Source organism: Zalophus californianus, chromosome 6 (genome assembly GCF_009762305.2).
Source record: "Zalophus californianus isolate mZalCal1 chromosome 6, mZalCal1.pri.v2, whole genome shotgun sequence".
Lineage (NCBI taxonomy): Eukaryota > Metazoa > Chordata > Mammalia > Carnivora > Otariidae > Zalophus > Zalophus californianus.
This window is the reverse complement of record NC_045600.1, coordinates 38,369,845-38,389,407: the sequence shown is the minus strand read 5'-3', so window position 1 is coordinate 38,389,407 and position 19,563 is coordinate 38,369,845. Positions and strand designations below refer to the sequence as shown.

General features: G+C 41.6%; 1 protein-coding gene across 3 annotated transcripts in view; it reads left to right on the top strand.

Annotated features, from left to right (window-relative positions):
- The window catches only part of PRKCH (protein kinase C eta), a 222,938-nt gene that overhangs the window by 186,501 nt on the left and 16,874 nt on the right, over nucleotides 1-19,563 (top strand). For all 3 annotated transcript variants that reach the window (XM_027570953.2, XM_027570955.2, XM_027570954.2), the window contains 2 exons: nucleotides 7,150-7,288; nucleotides 7,884-8,072. In XM_027570953.2, coding sequence (XP_027426754.1) covers nucleotides 7,150-7,288; nucleotides 7,884-8,072 — 328 coding nt within the window. The remainder of the gene's footprint in view (nucleotides 1-7,149; nucleotides 7,289-7,883; nucleotides 8,073-19,563) is intronic.

Here is a 19,563-nt window from a genome sequence, read left to right as displayed (position 1 = left end):
AAAACCAGATAAAATGTCACTTTGGGAAGAGAAATGGCATGGGGACTTCATTTAATAATTAGGAATGTTGCTTTTTTTAAAAAAAGTTTTTAAAAGATTTTATTTATTTGACAGAGAGAGACACAGCGAGAGAGGGAATATAAGCAGGGGGAGTGGGAGAGGGAGAAGCAGGCTTCCCACGGAGCAGGGAGCCCGACGCGGGGCTCGATCCCAGGACCCTGGGATCATGACCTGAGCCAAAGGCAGACGCTTAACCAACTGAGCCACCCAGGCGCGCCCCCCCCCTTTTTTTTTAGCAGGGGCCTCATTTTCATGCATAAGTTGGTTAAGAATACAGGGACACATCATGGGGCAGTTGAAAAATCAGTGCCATCCACAACAATTATGTATTTGGTAGATACTTAAGGTAACTTCAGGAGTGAATAATGAGCTTGTGGCAACAGGTTCGGAATTCTGAGCCCACAAATGTTCAGGTTCTGTGCAAGTAAGTTGTTTGTTTTTTCAACATGTCCTTGCAGCCTGCATTCCAAAAGAAATCCTTTCCATCTCTACCAGTGGATTATATTCCCTACACATCTTCCTTGGGAATTACGGCCATAAATGGTACAGAAACCAAAGAAAAAGATTAAAGCCAAAACATGTAAACATATATTCTAATGACTTCTTCCAGGTTATCAAATAATATGTAATTCCCATAAGAAATTTAGAAAACACAAAGCAAAGAAAAACTATTTATAAACATATCACCCAGAAATAGACTTTTACCCTTCCCTCTTAGCTTTCCATCTCTCATTCCTTCCTGATTTGCTTCCTTCCCTCTACCTTCCTAACAACCATAATTAAGAGAATATTGAAAATATAATTTTGTATCCTGCTTTTCCACTTACAATTGTATCAGCCTGTAAATAAGTCATGAAATCCAGCAGCCATAAAGGACAAATTGGAAGATTTGACTGTATAAAAATATTGGGCAATAATATTTGCAATCTATATAATAAACCACTACTATCCATAATATGTAATGAGCTTCTAAAAAATAATCAGAAAGATAACTCAAATTTTAAAATGGCTAAAACATGTGAAAATACAAATGGTCATTAAACATATACTTTTTAAAAGCTTAATCTCACTAATAATCAAGAAATGAAGTTAAAACAATGAGATCATTTTCCCTAGCAAATTGGCAAGGACATAAGGATGGTGATATCTAACTTGAATTAGGAAGCCACATGGATGCTCTTGTGCACTATTGGTGGGAGTATAAATTGGTGCAACTTTTTCAGCAATTGCTCAACATCTGTTTAAATTATAAACATTTATATCCTTTGACACAGCATTTCTACTTCTAAAAAATCTATCCAAAGTAAACCTTCCTACAAGTGTGCAAATAATGTTCATTACTCTCTGGTTTGAGGTTGTAAAAAATTAAAAGCCATCTAAATGTTCATGGAGAGGGGACTAGTTAAATTATGATACACCTTTCTAATGGAATCTTAGATAACCATTACAGAGAAGGAGGAAGATCTATAGGATATAGAACTATGTCCAAAATATTTGTTAGGTAAGAAAAGCAAGTTATTTCATAATATATATTAGTGTAGCATTAAGAAAAAAAGATTTGAAGACTGTGAGACTGTCATCATTTTCCCCATGATTTTTTCAGGAATGACTGAATTTTATGTAGTGAAAATATTACTCCTATAATCACAAAAGAAATAATTTTCAAAAGATAAATTTTCTGTCATAAAAATGTCCCTACATTTTTAGTCCTTTATAAAGTTTTAGCAGCTTCCATAAAATTCTGTCATGTATATACCATAATCTGTTTAGCCATTCCCGTATTAATAAATAATTTGGCTTATTTCCAAATTTTTGCTATTACATAAGATGCGGCAACGAACATTTTTGTAAAACAGAATACTGCAGTTTACGCTTACAAAGGCATCACATCACGTAGCAGGGGTTGAGGGTTAAACCCAGAAAGAGTCCATTAGATGATTTTGAATATAAAAGGTTAATGTTTTCTAACCCTATTAAGCCTTGACAAGACTAGGGATGACCTACTTGGAGGCAGAGGAGTTGGGTCCTTGCTCCCCTGGGCACTCAATGGTGCTACCCACTCGGGCTCTACTTTATCACCAGTATTTGTGGTCCCGGTGTGAAAAAGACCAGAGATCTTATCCTCAGAATACCCTTCTCATTCTGCTCCCTCTCCCCAGGTGAACTCATCCATGCCCAGCTAATGACTCTCAGTCCTACAGCTCCGACCCAGCCTTTCCTCTGACTTCTAGCCATGTATATTCAGCTGCCTTTAAATGTCTCCACTTGGATGTCTAAAAAATAGCTCAATATGTCCAAGATAAATTCTGTGAGCCAGAACATCCTCACGCCTTCTTCCCTTTTACTGTCTATATCTTTCCATTACTGTATCCCGTTACTTTTCCTGCCTAGTCGTTCTCAGACCATCCAATTCCCTTTGCCTTACTGCCCCACCATTTGTTTTCTGAACACTTCAGTAGCTTCCCATCTACTTTCCTCAAGTTCTCTCCTCCCCCTCTAACCTTTTGTCCACATTGTTGCTGGAGGCTCATTGTAGAATCACAAGTTAATGTTCATCCATCTCCTGTGTATGACCTTTCTATGGTTTCTTTTCTTCTTGGGCCAAAGACTGGAATTTTGGCTGGTCCCTGCCATATCAGGCTCCTGCTATCTCCTGTCTCCTTCAGGACTCTGGGCCCCTTGAGTATTGTTTGGCTCAGAGATGGTCCTCTGAGATTTGTGCGGTGGGTGAATGGCTGAATATCTTATGTTAAGTAATACATGAACGGCACGTCTATCTAGTTGCTGATAAAATCAGATATTAGACTGTTGCCGTTTCAGTGACTTCTCACCATTTTTTTTTTTTTTTAAAGAGAGTGTGTGTGGGAGCACGAGGGAGAGAGAGAATCTTAAGCAGGCTCCATGCCCAGAGCAGAGCCAGTCGGAGCTGGTCGATGCCCGTGGGGTGAGAGCTCACAACCCTGAGATCGTGACCTGAGCCGAAATTAAGAGTCGGATGCTTAACTGACTGAGCCACCCAGGCGCCCCTCAACATTCTTTTACCAATTTAACACAATCAGTCTTGCCTTGAAAAAAAATTGCAAGTTTATATAAACCCAGACATTCAAAATACAAGCTAGCCCTAAATGGTTTTGTTGTGAAATTGTGATCATGATATTAAATTCATTCTTTTCAGCCACCTCTTCACCCTTACCCACCCATCAGCCTCTTCTCCTTAGAAGACAGCAGTGAATTATCTTCAGAATATTTGACCAGTAGAGACACATTTGCTGTGCATGCCCCTATTCCCGTACAAAGGTTGGGTAAAATCCACTGAATTCCCTCTCCTTGCACAAACTAAAAACCAAAGCAAAAAAATTTTGGGGGGGGGTAAAATTTTGATTATGCATTTCATAGTGATGTGCACAAAAATGTCGCTTTGTCATTATTCAGTCTTGAGATACTTATTGATTCTCAGATGGTTCTTGTTTCAATTGGGGAAGTGTCAGGAAATAATCTACTAGGAGGATTAGCCAGCAGTGCAATACCAGTATATAAAAGAGGGTTTGCCTACTATAGTGGGTTATGAGCCCATGCTTTGGGGGGAGGTGAGCAGAACTGAGTCTGAATCCTGGATTTACCCTTGGGTAACTAAGTAATGTTGCAATAGATCCTAGTTCAGAGGGTTGTTATGAGGATAAAGTAATACGGTTAAAGCACTTCCCATCTGGTGAACATTCAGTGTGTGTTAGCTATGCACACACATCCCCAGACGAGCAGACAAAAAGCGGTATACTTGTAATAGTATATTGACTGTATGCTTTATAATAACCAATATCCAAGTTATATTTTTTTGAAGAATTGTTGTCTCTTAGATTCAGATATTAAAATATTTACAGATGAGATGATTTTATGTATTGGATTTGCTTCAAAATCTGAAAAAGGATGGATCAGGTAGGGAGTGAAGGTATACACAAACAAAATGGGGCATGCATTGATAGTCGCTTATGGTCTGTGATCACCATGGGAGTTGTTATATTCTCTGTACGTTTGTATAGATTTGAAATTTTCCATGATAAAAAATTTTTTCAAATACATTAAAAATTGTTACTGAATAGCCTCTTAGAGTCATTCTTGTTCAAGGAGCCAGCTCTCAACTCACCTTCCTTTATTTCTTTTGGAAGAGTCACTGATTCCAGTGATCTAAGCAGAAAGACTCATGTCATTCTGTTTTATGACTCTTGGAATAGCTCACTGTGGAAACAAAATAAATAGAATTTCTGAATTTCCTTTGTCCTCGACCACTTGAGATGCTTCTCGATGAAACCACTGTGGGCATTTTAAGTAACCCTGATTACCTGGCAACAACAATGTATAAAATAACTCTTTCTACCCTTCTGTGTGCTTGTATGACAAAAGTTATAGCTATGAAATACAGGGGCTCGATGTGCTAATGAATGATGAGCCCGTAATTGTGTATTTGGCATTTTGGAATCTGAGCCTCTGCCCTGTATGAACTTGTAATCTTCATTGTGTAGCCTTGTTAAGTTTGGCTGTTGAGTTACATGTTGGCATTGGAGGCTGGGAACTACTGCAAAGCCAAAAACTGACCTCTGCCTATTTCAAAGTCAGAAGTCATAGGATGACGTTTTTACTTTTGCCTTTTTTTTTTTTTTTTAAGTAAAAATAATGATTACCCTTAGAATGGAAGCTGATGGTGGCCATGAATGAATCTTTAACCTTTGGATCTATTTGACGAACCCCGTCAATGTTTCACTCTTTCGTCTGGCTGCAAGCCGAGGAAAAGTATCATGATTGGGTCCATAACTGCCTTTCCAAAAGTAGTTTCCCTTCACCAGCATCACCAAAGCAAAGAATTTGAGCTTATATTTCAGGATTCTTCTTTTCCCTCTGGAATCCATCTCTAAGGGGAAAAGCACATCACTATTTGTAAGTGTAATTACTTTGGAACAAGGATCCCAGTGAGGTTTATGAAGCTTCCTTTATTCCCCTCAAAATAAGACAGGCTCTGAGTTGGCTAGGGCAGCTCACTGTTGTCTGTCTGAAATGCTTCTGTTTATCTCTTGGGGCAGCACCTTCTGCCAGACCCACGCTGAAGAGAGGGAGGAGGAAGGTTTAGCTCCAGCTAAGGGGAAGACAGGTACACAGACAGAACCTTTCGGAATACAGTGCAGGGTGTACCATCATCGAGGCATGAACTGGGTACTCTGGGGGCAACGTTGACTATCTGGGGATATCGGGTCAGAACTTAGACAGAAGGTGTGAGACATTTGGACCAAGGGCAGAACTGATAGCCTGGGATTATATTATGTTCTTAATTGAACCCCCTTGGGGTCCCAATTTGGGAGTTTTGTCTGTTAGTTAGCACCTGGTATGAAACCAACAATGGCATTCCCCTTGGACCTTATACAGTCCTGAGGAATGCCAAAAATGAGTGTGAAACACCAGGATTGAAGTGTGGCCTCGGGCATCCTATGACAGGGATGAGTCGAGCCCCCTATACTGCTCAGTCTGTCTTCCGGGCAGTGAGGCTGTGTCCCCGGACTTCTCTGTGCAGAGGGCATGGTGCTGGGTGGCTTACAAAACTGATCGCAAGCACTTGTCTCTCCTGGAACAATTCCTGCTACCCATGACAGCAACTGAGTAATATCCAATTAAACCTCTTACTTGAGATGTTAGTCACAAACTCTCTTGAGCAATCACAGGTCAGTTCTTGAGACCGTTGTAGGTTTCTGTTAGCACTTGTTTTCTGTTACCAAAGAAAATCCTTTACGAGTCCATAGCAAGCCAACAGCTTTAGGAGAATTCAGAGACCCAGTAACCTTGTTTGGCAACATGAGAGAGCAGGCTCTGGGCGCAGGTCCACACGGACCTGGCTGGCTGGGCTAGAACGTGGTGCTGACAGAGGCCGCCCCCAAGCTTATGCAGATCCCCCATGGTCTTGCTCTCTCCTGGGGCGGCAGACTGTAATCTCTAACCCTGAACACCTCTGATGTGTGCCATCTGTCCCGGAGGAGCCAGACAACCAGGCGCTAATAGGGCAGAGGATCTGCGACCATTCCTGGAAGAATGGCTGAGAAAGACCATGCTCCTGGCAGTGGCCTCCCTCCCGAATACATGACCATAGTCATCCCACCCACCACCGGGCACCTCGTGAGTCCTCCTTCACGTGGGCTAAATACGTCTTGCTTATATTGTGTGGGGGCTGTGGCGGAAGGAAACCGTTTCCATAGATCACAGCCCCCTGAAAACGGTTGCTTGTTGGAAAGTGGGATTTTGTATGGAGAAGGGGAACAAGGCCGGGCTTGGTTTCGAGTGGAAAAGGCTTGCTTTTCTGAAGTGGGCGCTCAGAGACCCAGCACACCTTTGCTTACTCCCAGGGAGACTGCCGCCAGAGGCACATAAGCCGAGAGGAGGCCTGCTCTGCGTTCCCACTGATGTGTGCCAGGAAAACTCCTCCCCTTTCACCTCACTTATCGGGAATTCCTAGAAGACAGGACTTTGTTTTCATTCCTGGGTGTCTCTGGTGACCGCTGTCTGTGAGACCTGTGTGGTCAGGCTGTAGCAACTCATCAGCTCACAGGGCACAGCTTGGAAACTAGTCCCGCCTGTGCTGGCATCACCTGCCTCCTCTGAGCTGAAACGTGATCCCGGGCTGGACAGACACCAGTCTTTCCCTCAGGCCAGGCAGGCCAACAGAACTGGATTCCCAGAGCAGGGCTAGACACACAGAGCCATGAGTGCCCCGCCACAGCCCACGGGGGGGGGGTGGGGGGGTGGGGGGTGGGGAACGGTGAGGCTCCAGAAGGTCAGTCCTACAGCGACTGTGGAGACGCCCCGATGACGGGGTACCATCGGGCCTCGGTAGTTGTATATGGTTAGCCTATTCACAAGGGACCATCATCTAGGAACCATGAGGCAAATTTTGAGTTGACTAAAGCTTTTTCCAAGATAACCCAAAGAAGTTTGTTGCCTTGGAGGTGTATGCAGTAAGCTTGCTTGGTGTGGTCTCCTCAGCCACCCCATAAGCCAGCCCATCAGGGTTTGGGGCCTGGCTGTCCTACGCATTTTGCTCGCTCTTTCTTCCAGAGATCTCAAATTGGACAACGTACTGTTGGACCATGAGGGCCACTGTAAGCTGGCAGACTTCGGGATGTGCAAGGAGGGGATCTGTAATGGAGTCACCACGGCAACATTCTGTGGCACACCCGACTATATTGCTCCAGAGGTGAGTGCAGCTTGGGCAATCCTGAGCATTAATGTCACAGGCTGTTTTGGTGCACTGAGCTCTATGGGCGTGTTGAAAGCTGACACCTCCACACTCCCTGATGCCTCATTGGGTGAATGATGCCCGAAAATGTCCTTGGTTCCTATAAATAACAATTTGAGTTAAAAAATTTGTGTGTAAACCTTGTAATTGCTTTAGGCATTTGCCCTGAATGAGGACAAAGTGTGCTGTGCTCCCAGCTATTTATCTTCCTCTTTGTCTCTACTCAGTGCTTTGGTCCCAGCCCCGTTTAGCAGAAGTAGAGAAAAGTGCCTCAGTCTTTCCCATGCGAGTGAGTGAGCCCAATCTCCTCCTCCCTCGACAGGGACACAGTGCCCAAACCCTTTCTGTTTTGGATCTGCACATGCCATTACCTTGGCCAAAACAGGCCATAAGTGTTTGATCACCTGGATGAAAGGTCCTCTGAGTTGAACCACAGAGAAAACAGACCACTCTCTAGAGATGAAATGAAACCTCTTTCCTAATACATCATTTTCCCTAGTCATTCAGGACACATTCATTGTTCAGATGTTCTCACCTTGCCCCCTCTGCACAGATCCTCCAGGAAATGCTCTATGGACCCGCAGTAGATTGGTGGGCGATGGGAGTGTTGCTCTATGAGATGCTCTGTGGTCACGCACCCTTCGAGGCAGAGAATGAAGATGACCTCTTTGAGGCCATCCTGAATGATGAAGTGGTCTACCCTACATGGCTCCATGAAGATGCCACAGGGATCCTGAAATCTGTAAGTTTGGCTTACCCAGCCAGCTTCCGGCCTACTGCAAACCAGCTGGCTGTGTACTTCTTTGTGTTCTTCCAATACCTCGCACTGGTAAGCTCCCAGTGCTAACTGCAGTGTATGTTTTAACCTGCAGAATCAAAGAACCAGAATGTTTTCCTCTGGTTACGCAATAGTTCTTTCTGGGCCAACTGCGAGCCATTGATAATGTTGTTTGCCAAATATCAAGTATTTCTAGCACTTGTGGCTCTAGCGTAGGTGAAGTAATGCACCCCCTTTAAACAATCAGGACACGCCAGGGGGTTGGGTCAGGTGAATGCCATTCTTGCTTTGTTTGGGTATTGACTGTGTTTCTGGGATGAAGGGGTCTTTCCCTTAGTGCTGGGCAAGGCCAGGAGAGGTTTTCCAAACTTCTGCAGATCCCTTTTGGGTCCACATTATCCTAATGAATAATAAGTGAGGTGCCAGGCCCAGGATTCATGTGCAGTGAGGTTAATGTATCATGAAAAGTCTTTTTCATGTACATTTAAGGTACCATGCTGGAAGCCTTATTTTGAAGTGAGGAGGAAACATGGATTTGATGCCTTTATGTTGAAAATAAAAAAGCACATGTGATCTGTGTCATTCCTATAACCACATTAGTTGAATTCACAAAGCATGTATTATTGCCTACTAGGTGCATAGGGGAATAAAGATGGATAAAAGGTCAATTCTTCGAGTAGGGAAAAATCAGGACAATCAATTCTCTGTTGGATAGTTTCTAGGGGGCATAAGAATTACTTTTCTTAAGTCATACCCTTTCCAGTGGCTTGGGGAGACAGAAAACTAAATTTGGGAAATACTGGCTATCTTGTTGGGAGACTTCTCTCTCTTTAGAAATCTTCAGTGATATAATCAGTGGCATTTCAAGAACACTTTATATGCCGGTCACCGTGTACTGGGGCTGAAGGCATGATTGTCCCTGAGAATTCTCCTTATCACTAAAAGTGAAATAATCAAAGAAATGCTTCAGGCAAATATTGCCAAAGTGAATTGTAATTGGTAACTTGATTCTCAAGGTTAGGTGCCAGTATTCTCCTGATATTGAGGAAACACTAATCTCTTATAGAAACAAAAGTGAAGTCACTTTGGATTCTACCAAATGTCTCCTGCCTAGCATGTTTTCACAAGAACAACTGATTTGTATCATTGGTAGAAGTTTTAGACTGAGGAAACAAAGACTGTGGCTTTTATGACTTCATGAATAAAAGACGGAGGAGGGCTTGTCTCTGTGGATTTGTGCCCTGAAGTGTCTTAACTTCTGGAAGGGAACCGTACTCACCTAGGTTGGCCTCAGCCAACTCTGATGACCTAAGCTACTTTAACACAACCTAATCATGCTACAGAATCGGGCTTATGTTGCATTATTACTTTTCCAGTACCGTGGTCCATAATCTGGCTCTTTAGGCACGCTAACCCCCTGTGGCCAACAACTGCCACCGTCGTTCTATTCATTGTTTTTCATGGCGCACATATTTAATTCAATTGCTATAGCTTATTTAGCATTTTTAATGCTTAAAAGAAAGACCTCAGAGTTTATAATTCAAATGAAAATACTAGTTCGAACTATAAAGAAATGTGCATTGTTGGCTTGGTATATAAATGTCATTATGCTTAGTACCGTGAAGGGTAGGAAATAAAAATCAGTCTGTGCCTCAAGAAACTTTAGTGTTCTCTGTGTAGGGTTAACAATCAAGATCATCATTTCTCTGATAAACGTCTCCTACCTTTTGTCTGAATCCAGTGGAAATCTTGAGGTCACCTTATCGTTTGAGTTGGACATCACTCACATGTGCTTCTCTTAATTTTTTTTCTTCAAAATTTTAGAAGTCCTTAACTTTATTCTAGTATTTCAGAATCCTCTTGAGAGAGTTTTTCCCAACTAAATCTGGGACCTAGATCTTACTCCCCCTCACCCAGTACCTATAAAACCTAGAATTGGTACTAAGCAAGATTAAGAACCATATGGAACTATTAAGATGGTTTCTTCTTAACCAGACAAGTCCAATTACTTTATATCTTTGAGATATATATATATATGTATGTATTTTTTTTTTTGGTAACTAGAATATTTATTATCCAGTAATATCCTCCCTCCACAATCTGTTCTAAGAGAAAACAGAGCCTCTGGTGCCCAAAGAGAATCTAATCTTCATTGGAGACTGAGTTTTTCCCTCTCCTTGCTGATTTGCTCCTGGGAAGCTATGAACCTCTTCACTTTCCTTTATTTTTCTTTCAGACACCAGTTGCTCAACTGAATAGAGACAGCACCTGAGATTGTGATATGTCGTTGACCTTGCAATGATTTTCCTAAGTGGCATTCTATGTTCTTGGTGGGGTGTCTCCCCGTAGGAAGGAGCATGGGCTTCACTTGGTGACAGGCTTACCTCCCAGCTCTAGTCTGTTTTGACTCGGTGACCTGGGTAAGCTACCACACCTCTCTGAATCTCAGTGTCTTTGCTTATAAAATCAAGGTAATAAAATCCATGTCATAAGATTATTATCCAGAACACCATAAGGATTCTATTTCTTCTTCCTTCAAGGAGCGTCCCTTAAAAGTGATTTTCTGAAAAACACTTGCAAAGTTATCAGATGAAATTACTAAAAAGCATTCACCCAGAGGATTTCTGGGACAGCTTTGTACATTTCAGCCTCTATGCCTAAAAATAAAAAAGCTTAAATGCCATAGTGGAGGAAATTCAGCTATTCTTTGCTAAGGGCTGAGATATTTAAATGAAAGTGTGATCAAGGAAAAGAAAGAAAACAGTTAAGAACAGTCAGGACTCGAGGAGAAACACTGAGGAAGAAAGGCTTCATCTGGGTCTGGTGGTGAAGAACCTGTCCCCACAGCAGAGCTGTCCACAGGCAAATCTCGGCTCTTTCACTCACTGGCTGTGTTTTCTTGGGCACATAGTGTAATTTTGCCATGTCTCAGTTTCCTTATCTGTACAAATGGGGCATGAAATAGTGTGTGGGGGATACTTGGAACAGTGTTCAGCAGAGGAGATGCTCAGGAGGTGGCCACTACCATCATCAATGACATCTGCATCTATGAAATGATTTTAGACTCTTTGTGCTTTCCTTTGAAAAATGATTATTGTATTAGGAAGAAGGTTTAAGTTATCAAGTCATGCTTATAAACCTTTCGGACTGCTTTTTGGCTTTAATTGCAACTTGATTTAATTAGACCAATATAGTTTTCTATTGCTAGAAGAAACCTTAAAGACTGTCCATTCCAATCCCCTCATTTTATAGATAAGGAAACTGAGGCTCAGAGAAATTGTGACTCACCAAAGGCCATTCAGCACATTAGTTTAAACAAACAAATTAGAACTCTTGTGCAGTTTTCATGGGAATGTAAAATGGTGCAGCCACTGTGGAAAACAAGATGGCAAGCAGTTTCTCAAAACATTAAACATAAGATTACCACATGGTCTAGCAATTCCATTTCTGGATGTATCACCAGAAGAATTGAAAGCAGGGACTTGAACAGATATTTGTACACCAATCTTCACAGCAGCATTATTCACAATATCTGAAAGGTGGAAACAATCCAGGTGTTCTTCGACAGATGAATGGATAAACAAAATGTGGTATATCCATACAATGGATGATTATTTAGCCTTAAAAAGGAAGGAAATTTTGATGCATGTTACAACAAGGATGAACTTTGAAGTCATGCCTAATGAAAAAAGCCAAACCCCAAAGGACAAATGTATGATTCCACTTTTATGAAGCACCTAGAATGACCTAGAAAGTCAAACTTATAGAGACAAAAAGCAAAATGGTGCTTGCCAGGGACTAGGGGTGGGGGTGTAGGGAATTAGTGTTTAAGGGGTGTGGAGTTTCAGTTTTGAAGGATGGAAAAGGTTCTGGAGATGGATGGTGGCGATTTGCACAATAGTGTGAATGTACTTAATGCTACTGTGCTATACACTTAAAAATGATTAAGAAGGTAAATGTCATATTCTGTATTATTATGCCACAATTTAAAAAAAAATAGAAAAAAAGCCCTAAAACCCTGGGATCAGAATCCAGATATTCTTAACTCCTAGCCAGAGTTCTGAGCTAGACTACCTCTGGCCATTCCCCATTTTTCTTCTACTTCCCATTAATAAAAACATGGGCACAGACCTGACTAGGGTAGAGGCTGAAGAATAAAAGGATTAGGGCCCACCAGGGTTCACGGAGTGACCATGGAAGAGGATTCAGTGAGGAGGTTAGGAAGGAACGACTTCAGGTTGTATAAACATCTAAATCTAAAATGTGGCTACTAGTTTTACTTGTGGCGAAATAGGCCAATGGTTTTACAGTGTGATCTACCCAGAAACTGATGCCTGCAGTAACTTTTGAGTAGTACTAAGTAGGAACAAATAGTCCTAGGCCAGATAACTGAGGGCTTGGGGAATCTGTGTTAGAAGTTATGTAAGTGGAGACATTTTTAAGGACTCTGAACAAGACTTCATTTTGTTGTGCAATTCCAGTTCAAGATAAAGTGCATTGCTTTCTTTAAAAATATAGACTTCAAGCCCTTTTCCAGGATTTTGTGATCCCCTAAGATTCTGGGAGCTTGGTGACTTCAAGAGTTCCTAATATTGAATGTTGACTCCATTAGATGGTGTCCTGCATGGTCCTAAAAATTGCCAGGAGGTCCTGCATGCTAAGTTTTGTATTATAATCACTTGTCATCACCCTTCATTTCATAGAGCTTGGTGACGATTAAAAACACAGAGAATTGCCAAGATAGAAAATCTTTCAAAAGCACTTGGTCTGAATCCCTGGTTGATAGATGAAGCTGAGACCCAGAGAGGTGAACCAACCTCACATGGTAGCGTGGAAGAAGCACACACTAGTCTGAGTCAGGGGACCTCCTTCCGCTCCTGCCACTGCTCTTCAGCCTACCTCTGCAAAGCAGGGATGAGTACCCCAACAGTACCCACTTCAAATGAGGGAGTACACATGAAAGCATTTGCAAAGTTGCAATACAGGAGTAATTTATTAGTATTGTTGAGTTATGAGTAGTAATTTCATAACATAATGAACGTGTCATTATCATCATCCTCTCCTTGAACAAGGTCCACCAACATCATCAAGATTATTAAGTGCTAAATTGTACGTGAAGCTGGATTCTGTTTTTATTCCAGAGAGAACTATATTGCATTTTTCCAGAAGCTAAAGACACGTATGTGGGATGTAAATAACCAAAAAGATACGGATCTGCCTCCTCACTTAACAGGAATGAGTCCATGCATATATGCATAGCAGCCATGGGTCTGCTAGGCTCAGGTACTAGCAAGTGGCTGGGAATGCAGAGAGCACCGTGCCAGATATTATCTTTGCCTTCAAGGAATTTAAGTCCAGCTGGGATGGGGAAGAAAACAGATAAGAAATCATACAAATAACTATAGTTACCCTACAATTGACGTTGAATAAAATAACGTTATCGTTAACTTACAATTCGATTTTTAAAAAAGGTCTAAGTTGCTTTGAGAAGATATAAGAGATAGACCAAACCTAATGTAGGTCATCAAGTGAGGCCATCCTGAGGAAATGACATTTAAGCTGAACCCAAAGGCTGAAGGCAAGTTAGGTTCAAGAAGTACATAAAGATCTTGAGAAAGAGTGAGTTTGAGTAACTCCCTGGCAATGTGGCAGGACTGTAATGAGCAAAGGTGTAGGGCCGTGGGGGTTAGAGGAGTTGAGGCAGAGCATGAAGGACACTGGAGGCCATGTGAAGGAGTGCCAAGATGAGTCATTAGAGGACTTCAAGCAAGTATGAGAGACAAAATGTTTCTTCATGTTTAAGTGATCATTCTGAATATTTATAAAGAGAGATTGTAGATCAGACGGAAGCATTTGCAGATGAAATATCTGGGATTTTTTTTTTTTTTTTTTGAGAGGGAGAGACAGCGGGGGTCAGAGAGAGGTGGGGGAGAGAGGGAGAGAGCAAATCTCAAGCAGGCTCCATGCCCAGTGTGGCTCCCAGTGTGGGGCTTGATCTCATGACCCTGAAATGATGATCTGAGCTGAAATCAAGAGTTGGATACTCAGTCAACTGAGCCACCCAGGTGCCCCAATAGCCAATTTTTAAAAATTAACATATGAATCCATTTTATATAGTGTGTGTATACATATGTGCCTTTGTGTATATAATGTATATATGTATACACACACATTACAGACTGTGTAGAAAAAGTGAACTCAGCCTTCATTTAATGAAACAAAATGGTTTAGCAATACAAACATAGAAAAAGAAGAAATAATGTGAGCCACATACCAGCTCCCTGGCTGATCCAGCTACATCTTTTTTTTTTTTTCCCCACTTTAGTTTTGAATTTATTATGAAATGTTTCAGTAACAATGGGTCTGGATCCAACTATGCCTTTTTGATTGCTGGTAAGAGTCCCAAGGTCCTGGACTGGGAGTCGACATAACCCTAGTCATTTTTATGCTAAGAGAGAAAATTTATCAGCGGTTTTAGCATATTCATTCTTCAACATCCATAAACAGTGTTCGTACCTTCCCAAGAAGTATTTCTCAATCCAAAGTTGAGTAAGTGTACCCCAAAGAAGGATTTTTAAACAAAGAGCAGTGAAGAAGAGAGCCGTCAGTGGTGAGCTCTGCCCTGAGCTGCTCCCCTGCTGCCCTGTGGGATCCCTTCCTTCGGGCTGGGGCTGCCCTTTCCCACAAAGACAGGAAGGGCCAAGATCTCCAAGCCAGCCTCTCACATCCGCTCCCTGAACCACTCTCAGCATGGTGGACCATCCCTACTTGGCTTCCTGAGATTTCCTGATACTCTTTTCTTTGGAACATAAGGTCAGCCCTGTTCCTGGAATTGGTGTCTGCTGGATATTTTGGTTGCCTTTTTTTTTCCCCTTCAAAACAAATGCTTTCTGAATTCCTTCCTACCTTTTAAAATGGAAGGTATTATTATCTGTAGAAACTGTTTGGATACCCATTTATGTAGCATACCATAGAGTCATAGATGTTAAGGACCTTGTGGCTTTGTATGGTGTAATAATGTCAGTGAGTCCCCTGAAGTGGGGATGAGGGGGTGTTCTTTTCCCCTGTTCCACAGAAAGTGAGTGGTTGAACAGGATGGGCACTGGCGTCTTACCCAACAGAACTCCCAGCCCATTGTTACTTTCCTACCCTAGCCCTTCCCGTGATCACCTTTACCAACCGCGCTCCCAGATTGTGAACTTTCAAGTTCTTTGTGTGCAGATGTCCAAATATTTCATATAGATGTGAAGAGAGGTAGAGGACTTGCTTGTGAGGACACTCCCCTGAGGCACAGAACCATCAGGAAGAGGGGAGCTGGAATACACACAATGTTTAGCCCAGGACTTCTACTTGGGGAAAAATTCCCAAATCATTAACCACTAATCCCTACAACTAAAAATAACTATCACAATACACTCAAAAAACCTGCAATGGGAAGACTATTTTTCTTTCTTGCCCTTTTGTCTCTCATTTCTCATCTTCCCTTTAAATGTGTATCTGAAATGCTCACATGTCCATGCTCTAAAAGCAAAACAATCCCACCTGTTCGCTCTCCTCGATTATAAAAACTGGCAATATGCACAGAAGTTAACACAGAAAAGAAACGTGGAGACACACTTGGGTAAAGGCATTACAGATTTATGACTTTAAAGACAATTTTTTAAATGTTTTTCTTTCCCTTGGTTTGAGAATAATACATGCTTTTTGTTGACTGAGTTTCCTTAACTGGCACTAAATTATCCCAAAATGCTAATAATCATAACACAGAAGAAAATAGAGAGTTTGCTTAGAGTTTTTGTGGTGGCACTGAGTTTTGCCTTCATGTAGCTCCAGAGAGAGATTTGGGAAAGTCCTCACGAATCCACAGAGCTTAAGAAGGTGACAGCCTTTCTATGAGATGAATCTTCCTCTGTGCTAAATCATCTCCTGCGAGGGATCACGAGGCTCAGTGCTGACTCAGGTGAAGTCAATGCCCTTTCTCTGAGCTCACACAGGTGGCCAGGTTAAATAAGTGCTGAAAGGAGTTTGGTGCATTCTCCTGAGTCACCTTTGTTCAGGAGGCATTGTAAACTTGGCATTAGAGGGAGATTACAGAGTGCTTTTGTTCCGAAGCTTTATGGAAACTAAAGTGTGTGTGTACTTGTGTGGGTTTTATCTGTCCTCACACCTCTCAGATTTCATCATCTGTGCCTTGTCTGCAGGAATCCTGTGTGCCTCTGTGCACAAAGGGAGAATCACAGTTAATGCTGGGATCCTCTTTTAGCCAGGAGTGTGTCCCACGTCTGTCGCCACGCAGTTGATGAGAGCAGCATTGAATTTGACCCCCTCCATTTCCCACTCCTCTCCTGGCAGAAGTCGAGGTGCTCAAGGGAGGTGGTCGGGCAGAAGGAGGCTGAGGAAGTAGAGGGAAAACTGGGACCAGATTAAGGTAGAGGATCCAACTCTGGATCATTAGAACTGATTTTCCAAACACCGTGATGGGGAAAATCCAAAAGAAATTTACTGGAAGATCCTTTATCAAGAGAGATGGTTAACATGCAGCCAGGCAGCCCTTTACTAGGACTGGAGTTCCCATACGAGGAAATGGAGCTGCTCCACAGGCCTCTTACTGAAACTGCTAGTGCAATTAACACCTTTCAGAAACGAACCGTTTCCTTACAGACAGATCAGTGCTAGTGTTGGCAGAAGACAGAAAAACCCTAGCACACTGATCCTCCCATAGACTTATTTGGCATTTTTTAATCATATTTTATGAAAGTTACTGTTCTCAGCTTCCCTCCCCCTCATTTTAGCTTATAAGTTTACTTAGGAATAGAGTTCCTAATGTTGTATTTGTGGCTGGCAGTGTGAAGAAATTTTTTTCCTTTTTCTTTTCTTTTTTTTTTTTTTTTAATGGAGTACTAATACCACTTGCTCCTTTAATCTCCATATCTCAGCCAGGAGGATAAAGATATCAGAAGTTTTTTAAAATGAGCATGGATACCTTTTCTACGTGGCAGTTTGCTAACTGAAATCTGTGGGTTAGAAGAGCTTTTTGTTTTAAGCTGGAAAAATTCTTGTGAACAGAACTAGTACACTTTGTTTTCTTTCGTGTGTCCTTTCCAACTATCAAAGATCAATAATTTTTAGCAATTGATGGTTAGGTTTGGTTTGGACACCCTAGATAAAAAAGGATGTTGGCCTGAGTTTCGTCAGCAGGAAATAAAAGGCATTGTGTAGTCTCCTCTGGAGGACCCTTGTTTAGTACTTGCTTCCTTTAAATAGCTACATTTGGGGGGATCACACCTGAAATGAAGAAGTAGCTTGGGCCACAGTGAGTAGAGCTTTCTTGTCCTTTAACACTTGGGAGAGCAGTAAAACCTGCCCCGTCAGTCAGGGATGCTTGAGACTCACTTGCCAGCATAAAATCATATTGGCCAACAACATGGGTGTTGGCACAAATGCCTGACCTTGGACTTGGATCTCTGAGACTCACCTCTGACCTTTACCTTTTTTTAAACCAACATTGTCCTATGACTTGGGATTCAGGGGAAGCTATAATGATTATAAAACATGGGAAAATTGAAGTGTTAAAAGCACTGGAAAGGAATTAAGTAGATGCCTACACAGAAAGGCCGTTGGATTCCAGTCACTGACAGCATGAAAAATAGAGCCAACAAACCCGCTACAGATTTTAGCACTGTTTCTGCCCCCTTGCATGAACAGCAACAGTACGGGGCATTTCCTGTACTGGCTTTCATGAGGAGATAATAAAGTACACTGTGTAGTGTGTCTCTGGAGATACTTATGGAATATTCTGATGTAGGTTAGTTATAAGTAACTTATCAGTATAGATGTTGATCCATTGGTATTTTCAAATATACTCATGTGCCCCCTTCTTCATGACTAGCCCGAGGAGATAAGCTTGAGCAAGTTATGTATTATTTTACTTTTTATAAAGACAAGTCCACTTGAGACCCAAGGAAAATGTGGCTTCTCTAGCTGAGGGAGGAGGTACAGTCATCTTCAAAATGGCAATTCTTCTCTCCCTGAATTTTAATGATAAATCCAAAAAGAGACGATAGAGAGCACAGTCCATGGAGGCCATTGGTCTCCCTTCCCACCTGATGCCAGAGAGGTCATCTGGCGTCCTTGACAAATCCCAGTTCTTATGCTAATGCTTCCAATAAGACAGTCGTGCTCCTCCTGGGAAAGCCCTTTCTCTCACTTCATGGCATCGAGTATTAAACTTATTTTAATTGTCCTTACAAGCTTATGTATGTCCCCTTAACTCCCACTCCCTAAACATATTTTTTATTTAGAAGTGCTCTTACTGCCAACGCCTCTCCTCGTATTTGAAAATATCAACAGTGCCCTTTTATCTTTTTTTCTCCAATATAAAGCCCCCCAGTTGTTTAAAGTAAAGCAAGCTGGTCAGACTAAAGGATTCTTTAGGTCCTTTTCAAGACTGTTTTCTCTGCCCTCTCTTAGTACCCGCTGGTCCCATGGGCCAGCAAAGGAAGCGTAATGTAAGTAAGCACACAAAGTGCCATGCATTCTCATTCAAGTGAAGTCCTGAATGTCATCCCACAATTCCTCCTGACCTGTCAGTCTACACTGTTTTTTAATCCAGAATCCAAATGAGAAGATTGGTCACCTCAAAAAGAGGGTTAGCACAGTGACTAAAAGCAAAGGCTTCTAGTGCTAGATAGGCTGGGCTTTGAATCTCAGCTCCACCACTCCCAAACCGGGTGGCCTTGGACAGGTTACAGATTGGACTGTTCTTCAGTTTTCCCAATTGTAAAATGGGAATGGTAATCAAGGTTGCTGTAAATATTATACAGAATGAATTTGAAACACTTAGGTCAATACCTGCTATAATACAAGAACACATAGATATGTATATAAAGTAGTAGTAATGGCTACCACTTAAGCTATAGCATTTACAAAAACTATACTATTTTTTATTGATGTATAATTAACATGCCATATCATGTAAGTTTCAGGTCTATAACATAGTGATCCAACAATTATATGCGTTATGAAATGGTTGCTATGATAAGCGTAGTTACCACCTGTCACCATACAAAATTATTACAATATTATTGACTATATTCCTTATGTTGTACTTTTCATGCAGTGACTTATTTATAACTGGAAGTTTATACATCTTAATTCCCTTCACCTGTTTTGCCTGCCCCTCCCCCCCCACTGGCAACCATCAGTTTATTCTCTGTATTTAGGAGTCTGTTTCTGGTTTTGTTTTGTTTTTTCAGATTTCACATATAAGTATAATCAATGGTATCTGTCTGAATTATTATACTCAAGCATTATACCTACTACATCCATCCATGTTGTTACTAATGGCAACATCTCATTACTTTTTATGGTTGAGTGATACTCCATTGTATATATATACCACATCGTTATCCATTCATCTATTAATGGACACTTGGGTTGTTTCCATATCTTGGCT